This window comes from Sorex araneus, chromosome 5 (assembly GCF_027595985.1).
Source record: "Sorex araneus isolate mSorAra2 chromosome 5, mSorAra2.pri, whole genome shotgun sequence".
In the NCBI taxonomy this organism is placed as follows: Eukaryota; Metazoa; Chordata; class Mammalia; order Eulipotyphla; family Soricidae; genus Sorex; species Sorex araneus.
Genome location: NC_073306.1, coordinates 178,750,263 through 178,763,103, shown reverse-complemented (window position 1 = coordinate 178,763,103; position 12,841 = coordinate 178,750,263). Strand labels below are relative to the sequence as shown.

The 12,841-nt window shown below is 36.1% G+C and overlaps 1 protein-coding gene across 2 annotated transcripts in view; it reads left to right on the top strand.

The window, feature by feature from the left end:
- NFXL1 (nuclear transcription factor, X-box binding like 1) overlaps positions 1-12,841 on the top strand; it is a 57,677-nt gene that overhangs the window by 11,178 nt on the left and 33,658 nt on the right. For both annotated transcript variants that reach the window (XM_055140724.1, XM_055140725.1), the window contains 6 exons: positions 4,917-5,095; positions 5,314-5,475; positions 5,576-5,676; positions 6,398-6,512; positions 9,304-9,428; positions 10,083-10,205. In XM_055140724.1, the coding sequence (XP_054996699.1) occupies positions 4,917-5,095; positions 5,314-5,475; positions 5,576-5,676; positions 6,398-6,512; positions 9,304-9,428; positions 10,083-10,205 (805 nt within the window). The remainder of the gene's footprint in view (positions 1-4,916; positions 5,096-5,313; positions 5,476-5,575; positions 5,677-6,397; positions 6,513-9,303; positions 9,429-10,082; positions 10,206-12,841) is intronic.

The window sequence follows — 12,841 nt, the reverse complement described above, 5'->3', positions numbered from 1 at the left end:
GGCATTATAGCTTGCAACACAGACACTGAGAGGTCATGTTTGGTCCATTATCTACTTTCGGCATGCATCTCCCATCCCAATTGGTTCCTCTACCCATCATTTTCTTAGTGATCCCTTCTCTATCCCATCTGCGTTCTCTCCTCCGCTCATGAAGCAGTCTTCCAGCAAGGGGCGGTCCCTCTTTCCTTTGTATCTACTGTCCTTGGGTGTCAGCCTCACATAATGCTACCCTACACTCCACAAATGAGTGCAGTCCCTCTATGTCTGTCCCTTGCTTTCATTTCACTTAGCATGATACTCTCCATGTTTATTCATTTATAAGCAATTCATTTCATGAATTCATCTCTCCTAACAGCTGCATAGTATTCCATTGTGTAGATGTACCAAAGTTTCTTTAACCAGTCATCTGTTTTAGGGCACTCGGGTTGTTTCCATATTTTAGCTATTGTGAACAGTGCTACAATGAATATATAGGTACAGATATCATTTCTGCTGTGCTCTTTTGCATCCTCGGGATATATTCCCAGAAGTGGTATTGCAGGGTCATATAGAAACTCAATTTCTAGTTTTTGAAGGACTGCCCATATTGTTTTCCAGAAAGGCTGGACCAGTCGGCATTCCCACCAGCAGTGAAGGAGCGTCCCTTTTTCCCCACATCCACGCCAGCACTGGTTGCTTTTGTTCTTTTGAATGTGTGCCAGTCTCTGTGGTATGAGATGATATCTCATTGTTGTTTTGATTTGCATCTCCCTGATGACTAGTGATGAGCATTTTTTCATGTGCCTTTGGGCCATTTGTATTTCTTTTTTGAGGAAACTTCTGTTCATTTCTTCTTCCCATTTTTTGATGGGGTTGGAGGTTTTTTTCTTACCCAATTCTACTAGTATCTTGTATATCCTTGATATTAATCCCTTATCAGATGGATATTGGGTAAATATTATTTCCCATTCTGTGGGCTCTTTCTGTATTTTGGTAACTTTCTTTTGAAGTGCAAAAGCTTCTTAGTTTGATGTAGTCCCATTTGTTTATGTTTGCTTCCACTTGCATGGTCAGTGCTGTTTCATCCTTAAAGATGCTTTTAGCTTCAATGTCATGGAGAGTTCTGCCTACATTTTCTTCTATGAACCTTATAGACTCATGTCTGATTTTTTTTTCTATTTTAATTTTTATTAATGAATCACGGTGAGGTACAGTTATAGACTTACAAACTTTCATGCTTACATTTCAGTCATACAGCGATCGAGCACCAATCTCTCCACCAGTGCCCATTCACCACCACCAATATTACCAGTATCTCTCCCACCACCCCGATCCCATCTGTGCCCCCCCCCCACCGCCTCTGTGGCAGGCACATTCTCTTTTACTCTCTCTTTCTCCTTTTGGATATTGTGGTTTGCCATACAGGTATTAAGTGGGCATCATGTTTGATCTATAGTTTATTTTCAGCACATATCTCCCATCCTGAGCAGACCCTCCAAGCATTATTTACTTGGTGGTCCCTTATCTATCTCAGCTGCTTTTTCCCCCAGCATGTGAGGTCGGCTTCCAATCCATGGAACAATCCTCCTGGTCCTTATCTCTACTATCCCTGGGTGTTAGTCTCCCATTCTGTTACTTTATATTCCACAAATGAGGGCAGTCCTTCTATGTATGTCCCTCTCTTTCTGACTCATTTTACTTAACAAGATACTCTCCATGTTGATCTACTTATATGCAAATATCATGACTTCATCTTTTTTTTTTTTTTCATTTTGGTTTATGGGTCACACCCGACGGTACTCAGGGGTTACTCCTGGTTCATGCACTCAGGAATTACTCCTGGCAGTGCTCGGGGGACCATATGGGATGCTGGGATTCGAACCTGGGTCAGCCGCATGCAAGGCAAATGCCCTACTTGCTGTGCTATTGCTCCAGCCCCTGACTTCACTTTTCTAACAACTGCATAGTATTCCATTGTATAGATGTACCAACAAAGTTTCTTTAGTCAGTCATCTGTTCTCAGGCACTCCTTTTATCCAGATTCTGGCTATTGTAAACAGTGCTGCAATGAACATACAAGTGCAGATGTCATTTTTACTGTATCTTTTTGCATGTCTGTGATATATTCCCAGAAGTGGTATTGCTAGGTCAAATGGGAGATCAATTTCTAATTTTTTTGAGAAACATCCATACTGCTTTCCAGAAGGGCTGAATGAGTTGACATTCCCTCCAGCAGTGCAGGAGAGTCCCTTTCTCCCTACGTCCATGCCAACACCGGTTGCTTTTGTTCTTCTGGATGTGGGCCAGTCTCTGTGGTGTGAGGTGGTATCTCATAGTTGTTTTGATCTTCATCTCCCTGCTGATTAGTGATGAAAAGCATTTTTTCATGTGCCTTTTGGCCATTTGGATTTTTTCTTTTACAAAGTTTCTGTTCATTTCATCGTCTCATTTTCTGATGGAATTGGCTGTTTTCTTCTTATAGAGTCCAACCAGTGCTTTGTATATTCTTGATATTAACCCTTATCAGATGGATACTGAGTAAATATCCTTTCCCATTCTGTAGACTGTCTTTGTATTCTGGTCACTGTTTCTTTTGAGGTACAGAAGTTTCTTAGTTTAAGATAGTCCCATTTGTTTATCACTGTTTCCACTTGCTTGGACAGTGTCGTGTCATCTTTGAAGATACCTTTAGCTTCAATGTTGTGGAGGGTTTTGCTGACCTTGTTTTCAATGTACCTTATGGATTATGGTCTGATATTGAGGTCTTTAATCCACTTTGATCTGACTTTTGTGCCTGGTATTAGACAGAGGTCAGAGTTCATTTTTTTGCAGGTGAGCTCCAGCTCTTGAACTCTCAGGCATTTTGATTTATTTTTAATAGGATTGGAATCTTTCACAATCTTGGTTCTTTCATAGTTCTTATTGGCATTCATTAGTTTGAACATGATTGTCACCTAACAATTTGATCATAGGCATCTCAGTTTTATCCTCAAAATCTTGTAACTCTGTGTTAACTAATTTTTCTAAGTTACTTGTTTATTTTATTAGTTTGGCTTATTTTTGATGACTGGTATTTTTGGGTGTGGGAGATGGTGGTAGCTTCCAAGTGATTTTTTTTTTTTTTTTTAGTAAACTAAATCAGTGTTTCATACATGTAAGAGAAGTGCTTTGTTGCAGTGCTACGTACATGCCCCACCTTTTAGTTTGCATATATTTTATATTTTTAGGAAAAAAAGACCATTATGTTTTAAAATGCATTTTTGGTAATCTGATCAAGGTGGAGCTAGAACTTGAGAAAAAGTTTAAAATGTTGTGGAAACTGCACATTTAAAACCTATTTCTACTAAGATATTGCATATTTTTGAATAAGGTATGGTAAAATTACATTTACTTGTTGGGATGCTAGTACTTTAAATAAAACACATGCATTTGCAAATATTGGACTTACTTCCTCAGTCTCAGTGTTTTTGGGGTAGTGAGTTACTATTAAGCCCTCTACATCAACATTACATAAAGTCCACAACCTTCTCCACAGTATTGTAGAATTGTCAACATTTTTCCTTTTGTAAAGGTAAAGTTAACTTCCAACAATATGCTGGTTATTTTTACCAAATGAGACTAAAAACCAAAAAAAATCTTTTGGTTATTTTGGTATTTATATGGTATATTTAGAAACAGCATATTCTCAGGATAATGAAAATATATATAGTCTAAAAATTTGATATTATGAAATGTTTTCTAATATACTATGTTTGTCTGGGAGTTGGTAAGAGTTAGAGCATCTTTTGAGAATAAAGTTATCTATGCGCTGCATGAATTTGATAGAACTGATGGTTAATACTTAGTATTACCAACACTTAATCTTGTTCTAAAAATCTTCTGCTTTAGTAGAGAACTTGAAATATATCAATTTTATATTAGCTGTTGAGATCTGCAGTCTCCTTGGTTTTATTTCAAGTATTTTCCCTTAATTCAAGATTTTTAAATTGTTTCTTGCTGCTATATTGCTTATAACTTGAATTCTCTATTCCATTTGATGTTGCTGATATATTTTACTTACTTGTAAACCATGAGATCAAACATTTAAAGAATTGAGCTTTATAAGCTTAGTAGGATGTTCAAGAACAAAATATAAGCAGTTTGTAAAAAGTCAGTGTTGTTTCTGTTTTATTTTGACTAGATTTTTTAGCTAGATTTGTGCTGTTTAATACACATAGAATAGTAGAAACTAGTACATTTGTTTAATGTACATTTGTTTAAATGTATGTACTATTCATAGTACATAAAAGTAAAATATACTTTTAAATTTTAAAAGTATATAAAATTAAAATTTTCACTAAGTTATATGCACTGGTTAAGTCTCAAATGTACTAGCAACCTAAAAGTGGTTACTGGAGTGGACAGTGGTATTATAAAACCATCCATTATCTGAGTGCATTATACTGGCAACTGATCTAGTTTCTGAAATTGATCTTAGTAACTATTATCTTTGTTTCTTACTAATACAGAGATGGTACATTAGTTTCTAATACAAAGATGGCAGATGCTACAGAGAGTGCCTTAACATAAAATCAAGTGTTCAATGTTATTAAATATGTGTGCATATATATATATACATATATATATTGTAATGTGTATATACTCCCCGTGGTGTATCCATATGCCAAATACTACTAGTAACAAGGATGGGTCTCATTCTCCTGACCCTGAAAGAGCCTCTAATGCAGCACCATTGGGAAGGAGGAGTAAAAAGAGGCTGCTAAAATCTCAGGGCTAGGATGAATGGAGACGTTACTGGGCCTGCTCAAGCAAATTGATCAGTGGGATGATAGTGATAGTGAAATTATATGTATTACATTATACATGTATAATATATAGTATTTTCCTGTCACTTTCAAAATGAAAATAACTTGAGGAATTTCATTTTTTTTTTGCAGTCCAAAATGTAGGTTTGAATATAAGAAATCTGACACTCCTACAAGGTATTTCTGCTATTGTGGAAAGGTAGAAGACCCACCATTAGATCCATGGCTTGTGCCACATTCGTGTGGCCAAGTATGTGAGAGAGAATTTAAACCTCCTTGTGGTCATAAGTGCTTACTACTTTGTCATCCAGGTAAGTTTCAGGTAAAGATTTTTGTGGATAGTTGGTTATTTCTAATTATATGAGCCAAAACCTATGTGAATGTTGAATTTTTAGCCTAAGTTTTCATAAAATACAGAAAGGGATTGCCTTTTGAAGTGTTTAGTGTGAGAACCTTTACTGATGACTGTAGGAATGTCAGATTTTAATTTTCAACATCCGGTTTTAATTCCTTCCTTTTTGGTTCTTAGGTCCCTGCCCTCCTTGTCCAAAGATGGTCACAATTACTTGTTACTGTAAGAAAGCAAAACCTATTCCCCGTCGGTGCAGTGCCAAGGAATGGTCTTGCCAACAGCCATGTGGGCAGAAGTTGCTCTGTGGACAGCATAAATGTGAAAATCCCTGTCATGCAGGTAAAAGTCATTTGTGCTAGATGCTCTGACTCCTAAGAAAAAAGTCAAAGAAGTCTATTGCTTTTGTTTTTTACATTCTAATTGATCATTATGATTTTAGGAAGTTGTCAGCCCTGTCCAAGAGTTAGTAAACAAAGATGTGTCTGTGGTAAACAAGTAGCTGAAAGAAGCTGTGCCAGTCCACTGTGGCACTGTGAGCAAGTAAGTGTATGTGTGTTGTGAGGTATGGGAACTAAGGGAGCCAAAGAACACAGCAGCATAAACAGCTAGAAATGTTTGTTAGGTTTAGTTGGATGAAGAGAGAGAGGAGATAGCAACTCACATGTATTATATTCATGTCTTAGAAAACTATTTTCTAGTCCATTATAATTTTTTTATTATGAAGAGTTTTTGTTTTTAAATTAACATCTATGTGAGTCAATATATACGGAATTCCTTGTGAGCAGTGCAAAATTATAGCAATAATTAATATAGTATTTTAAATGGGTACTTTAAAGGATAAGATCTTTCTTGTGATTTTTAGATAGTATTTTCTTTTCTCTATAGCATATATTCCATAAAATACACATAAAATAATAAGCATTTTTTTGGTAAGGTCTTCAGTCAATAGCAGGCTATTAACTAATTTAACCTTTTGGGAGTCAAAAATCATATGCAGAATTTTTACTGTGGCTGTGGGAATCAGTGTCCTAGATTTCTGAATTGTTCAAGGATCAGTAGTACACTTGTAATACGATATGCATGTATGTGTATGCATATGTGTGTGTTTATATATATTATGGATCTATTTATACATAACTGTATTTGTTTATACATAACTATCAGGTAAGTAGCTTATTATGAATGGAAAATGAGTTGTCATGTATAGTTTTTTTTGCTAAGTTGGAAGTTTTTCACTAGTGCTTACTGCATTTTATTTTAGATATGTGGAAAAACACTGACATGTGGTAATCATACATGTGAACAAGTTTGCCATGTTGGTGCCTGTGGAGACTGTCCTCGATCTGGGAAAAGATTTTGTCCATGTCAGAAGTCAAGTAAGATTTTAAAAAAATTATTGATTTTTTTATTTAGTTTATTTTTTGTTGTTTCTTGTTTCTGGGCCACACCTATGGTGCTTGGGGCTTGTTCCTGACTCTTGAGGGATCACTCCTGTTGGGGACCATACAGATAATGGGAACAAACCCAGGTCTGTCTTGTGCAAGGCAAGCCATCTCTCCAGTCCCTAAAATTTATTACTTTTAAATATGATTTACCATTGATTTATACTATTACCTAGATTTTGGGAGTGCCACTTCTTAGTTTATGTATATAATTCACCTATACCCACCACCAAAGTTATTATGCTCTCAGCACTATCAAAGGACACCTTCTACCCATTTCACTTTTCCTTCTTGAGGTACCCACTATAATTTTCAGAGTCTGTTGTTTTTATTGTGTCTTGCTGGTTGTTGTCTTTGGTTTCACAAGTGAGTCAAACTATCCTGTAATTGTCTTTCACTTCCTGACTTCTTTTGCATAGCCTGATCATTTAACAGTCCATTGATGTTGCTACAAAAGGCAAAATTCCATCTTGTTTAATAACTAAGCCCAGTTCCATTGGTATATGCCTGAACTTCTTTATCTAGTCGTCTGTTGACTTAGGTTGTTTCCATATCTTGGCTATTGTGTCTAATAGTCCTATGAACATAGAGGTACATATATGTTTGAATTAGTGGTTTTATATATTTTGGGGACCTCCTAAGCAGTGCTTGGGGCCCACAGGGCCACTCCCAGTCACCCTTGGCCAAAGATGTCAGGTGGTTCAGTGGATCCAAAGATGCAGTGCTGCTCTAACTCTGCAGTGCTAGGGACCACCAGGATCACCTCAAGTGCTCTGGGGCCTCCAGAGCTACACCTGGTGGTGCTTGGAGGGCCATGTGATTAGAGTTTGAATTTAGCCCTGGCTCATGCAGAACTCAGCCTCTGACCCCTTGGCTGTCCCCCCGGCCCAGTTTTATATTTTTCAAATAAATGCCTGGGAGCCATTGCTGCTTGGTTTCGAATTAGTGGTTTTATAGTGTTCAGATGAAAACCACTTGGAATGGTATTGTTGGCTAACACAGTGTGTTGCTCCTGGCAGTGCTGGGGCACCATCTTACGCTGTGGTGCTAGGGATTAATGATTAATCTCTGGTTGGCTGTGCATAAGGTGCCTTGCCCTCTCTACTTTATCTCCTGTCCTATAATATTCTTTGTCCCAAGTAGATTACGTTCCTCTTTAACTTTGATAAAAGAAATCTTAAAAATCATAAACTGTTGCCATTATTGTATATTGGGAATATAGGTTTACTTTGCTTGCTTTGAGTTAAAGACCTTGGTTTAATTCTGAGTCTACTTTTTACTGTATTAATTCCAGAAGCACCCATACTTTTAAATTTTTATTTCATTTTCTATTATTTTTTTTTTAACTGAGATTACTCAGATTGTATCCTCTCCCTCTCATTCTTCTGAAGGAAGAATGATGATCCAGCAGTCATGCTTTTAAGATTATTGTCAACAATTGTTATAAGTATATTAAAGTTTCATAATGCTTTTAAATCTATGCCTTTTTTATCTTGTGTAATTGCAAGCAATTGTTTTAGAAATATTTTCTTGAATTATAATTTCCTAAATTATAAAATTCTTCAGAAATTTTCTTCCTCTTTCTTGAAGATAAATATTTTTGAAATAGCTACTTCATAAAAATGTGTTTTCTTAAAAATGGTAACTTGTCAAATGTCATGTCATCTTCTCTTTTAAAAATGTAAACTTTGAAGTCTGGGGAATATCCTGAAAAGTTTAGGGCTGAAGTACATTCACTGCACTTGATACCCAAGTTTGATAACTGGCACCACACATGATCCTCTGAGTACTGCTGAACGTGGCGGGGGGGTGGGGTGGGGGGGCGAGGGCCCTAGCACTACTGTACTCTGGGTATCTTGAACACTAAATTTTTAGGCCTGCTTTAGGGAGCCTGATATGATAGGCTGCTCTGCCTTCCTCCCCACAGCATCGCTGGTAGTGACCCCTTTCATTAAAAATAAGCATACATTTTGCAGATGTTAGGGGTTATATTCCAATATGTGGAATTACTGAGTCATATGGATGCTCAATTCCTAGATTTTTTAAGGAGTGTCCATATTATTTTCCAAAAAGGCTAGACCAGTCAGTATTCCCAACAGCAGTGAATGAGGGACCCTTTTTCCCCACGTCTATACCAACACTGATTGTTTTTGTCCTCCTTTCTGTGTGTCTCTTTGGGATTAGGGTATATTTCATTGTTGCTTTGATTTACATTTCCCTGAGGATATAGTGATATAGAATATTTTTTTCATATCTTTTGGCCGTTGTGTTTCTCCTCTGAGAAAGTTTCTGTTCATCTCTCTTTTTCCTAATTTTTGATGGTTTTTCTTGTTCTTCCAGTGCTTTATGTATTTTTGAAGATTAACCCTTTACTAGATGAGTAGTGGCCATATATTTTTTCTCAGTCAGTAGGGTGTCTTTTTATTTTGGTCATTGCTTCCTTTGAGATACAGAGCTTCTTAATTGAATGTAGCCCTGTTTGTTTATTTTAGCTTCTGTTTGCTTGGCCAATGGTATGGACTCTTTAAAGATGCTTTTAGCTTTAATGTCATAGAGAATTTTGCCTATTTTCCTCAATGTAATTTACGGATTCAGGTCTGATGTGAATCCATTTTGACATGATTTTATGTATGGCGTTAGAAAGGGTCTAGAGGGCTGTCAATCTCATGTTTTTAGTGCTTTATAATAATTATCTTATTAATATTGAATTTTTGTCTGCTTTTAGAGTTTTCTTTGCCTTGTACCGAAGATGTACCAACTTGTGGAGATAGTTGTGACAAAGTGCTTGAATGTGGAATCCATAGATGTTCACAGCGTTGTCACCGAGGTCCTTGTGAAACGTGTAGACAAGTTAGTCATCTCCTTTATTAATTGCTTTTAAGAGCAGCCTATCCTGTCAAATGTAGTTGTTTTGTAGTTGTTTCCCATTACTGTCATAGAAATTTATGTCATGATTTATATGAGTTTAATGATATAATATTTATAGTGATGAAGCAATTATACCAGCAAGCATATCTATTATATATTTTGTTTGTTTTTGTTTGGTAAAACTTTGAATGTTTTCATTTTATAGTTGAGTGTGCAGTAGTTTCTCCCCAGAAGATAGTCAAAGCAGTGGTAAATTACACTTACTGATGGTGGAAAGACATAATACCTAGACTAAATTGTGACTCTAAGGTTATGTATTTCATTCTGGTTTTATCCATATTAGTTATCACGCTTCTTGCTTTACTGAAAGATGTGCAGATTTTATAGTGTATGCAGTATAAGCGACTTCAATGTGTAGTATTGTCTTAATATTATATTATACAAAATTTAGTAACGGAAGTCTCTCTGAAGCCATTTTGGACACAAAGTAAGCTGCAAACAAATAGTTGCTTTGGTTGTCTTTTATATAAATTTGCTTTTAAAAGTTGTCCTTCATTTTTCAGTAGTTCTAGATGCTAATGTGAGAGATAATTGAATCAACAAGTCAGTCATGTGTAACTTATCTAATTCTTCCAGGAAGTGGAAAAGCAGTGTCGCTGTGGGAAGCACACGAAGCGAATGCCATGTCATAAACCTTACCTGTGTGAAACCAAGTGTGTGAAGATGCGTGACTGCCAGAAGCATCAGTGTAGGAGAAAGGTCTGTGTTATAAGTTTGGGAAGTTTATCAAAACTCCTCTTGATTTTTTTTTTTTAATACCATTTTGGGACTGTAATAAGTACTGCCTTGACCCTTGACTTATGACCTGATAAGGTCACACTTATCAGGTGTGACCTCTCTTTTCCATGTGAAATATTTTTGAAAATCTGCATATATTAGTGTTAAATCTTAACATGGATTTAAAACTACTGTTTGACCTGTGTATAATCCTTTTTCATTGGTTTTGGGCTTTATTTTCTGACTTTATAACCTCATAGTAGTAGTAGAGTGATAGTTTTAATACTATCTGGGTAGAGTAATAGCTCTGATACTGTTGGTACTGTTGGAACAGACTTGATTTCTGTTCAAATCTTAGAGACTTAATTCAATAAAATGTCTTACTGAGTCCATAGAGTTGCATGTTTCAGTTCCTTTTATTATGAATTATCTAATAAAATTTCTTGTTCTTAATATCATAGTAAGATGTAGTGACTTCAGCTTTCTTCCTTAGTGTTAACATGGAAAATATTCTTTTATTTTGAAGTAGACTTCTTAAAAATAGTCTTTAGATATTAGTTAAAATTGACAATTTTTCTCAATGTAATTCAGGTATAGACCAGTTTGATTTTTTTTTAATCTGTAATATGGTTGAATTTAAACTTATCTTCTTGTTCTTTTCTATTTGCTGATTTTTTTCCTCTTTTCTCTTTTTTCTTTTAGTTGATTGTTTTTTCAGTCCTTTCAAACTCTTTTATTCCATTCTTACTTTATTCTTTACTTTTACATACTTTATATTCTTGTATAAACAAACTTAAACAAAACTTAAACCAAACAAACTTAAATTTTTACTTTAAGAAGTCACATGTTTTTAAATGACTTGAAATAGTAAGAAAAAGTAATCTTATTTTGATTATCGGGGCATAGCGGGTAGGGTGTTTTGCCTTGCATGCAGCCAACCTAGGTTTGATTCCTCTGTCCCTCTCGGAGAGCCCGGCAAATTACCGAGAGTATCCTGCCCGCATGGCAGAGCCTTGCGAGCTATCCGTGGTGTATTCGATATGCCAAAAACAGTGACAAGTCTCACAATGGAGACATTACTGGTGCCTGCTCAGCAAATCGATGAACAATGGGATGACAGTGCTATACTGATTATCAGATCGATTATTTTTAATCCTTTCTCTTAAGTAATTTTGGATTCCTTCCTTCCTTCCTTCCTTCCTTCCTTCCTTCCTTCCTTCCTTCCTTCCTTCCTTCCTTCCTTCCTTCCTTCCTTCCTTCCTTCTTTCCATCCATCCATCTTGGCCTAGGACAATGATCATGAGCCACCAGTCCCTGTACCAGTGTTAATTTTCTGATGTAGATAGTTGAAACCATTGGTCTGTGCCGTGGTTATAATGTGCACTGGGAGGTAGACAGGTGCTGGTCTGCAAAGTATAAAAAAAAATTGAAGTGATAGCATAGAAAACATTTGATTTTTTGTGACTTTGTTAGATGTGACTACATCTAGGCTAATTTGTTCCACTCTGGCTATCAGAAAGAGAATCTATTATTCTCAGTTTTGCATAGTTTCTGGAAGTTGTTCTACTTTCTCTTTTCAGTAATTCTTGCTTAGATTTTTAATAGTTTGTTCTCAAGCATGTATAGGTCAAAGATTAAGGGATCCCTTCTGGAGTTCTTCAGAACTTTCTCTGTATTATTACCACTTCCCACAAAATCTGGTCACAGTGGTCTCTAAGCTATGAATTTTGTCTTCTCTGGTGTGTGATACCACCAGATTCAACTTGTGCGTGTCTTCTTCCTTGTGCTGCAGCCTGGAAGCCTCCAGGTTTAGACTAGAGTTACCTCATTTTTATCTCATAGGATTGCGGTGCTATTGTGTCTAACTTCCTAATGTCAAATAAACTGTTGTTTCATATATTTTTTCTGAATTTCTAGTTGTTTGAGGCGAAAAAAATCAATCTTGTCATTGTGATTCCATTATGGTCAGAGTCAAGAGTGTTTGTAAGTTATGGTTAACAATCTTTTCCTGTGCTGCCACTGGCAAAGTGACAGGTGCATATTATTGGCTAATATATGTCTAATTGAGCTCTTCTGGTTTTTAGTTGCTATTTAATGTGTTTTGCTTTGAACTTTTTATGTGTTGAAACTTACTGCAAACAAATTAAAACTAATATCTTTAAACTGTTGTAGTCTGTGTTACTTAAGTGCGGGTAGATGGGAAGAGTGGAGTTAGAAAAGAATGATGGGTTTAAGTTAGATATCCTTTATTCATAAATGAAAAGTGTTGTAGTTTAAAGCTATATATTTATTGCTCAGGAAATAAGAGCATTAAGAAAACTAGAAGCAAATGGCCTTTCTCTACTTCTTTCCTTCAGTTAATTTCTGATTTCAGGCTTTGAAAATAATCACAAAATGAAACTAGTTTTAAGTTTTTTTAAAAAAATATTTTAATTTTATTTAACCACAGTGAAATACACAATTGCATCGTTGTTTATGATTGTGTTTCAGTCATGTAATGTTCCAACACCCATCCCTTCTCATCTTTACATTTCCCACCACCAACCAGTGTCCCAGTTTCCCACTCACTACCCCGCCCTCCCCCCACCTACCTTTATGAAGGACACTTCTCTCTCTCC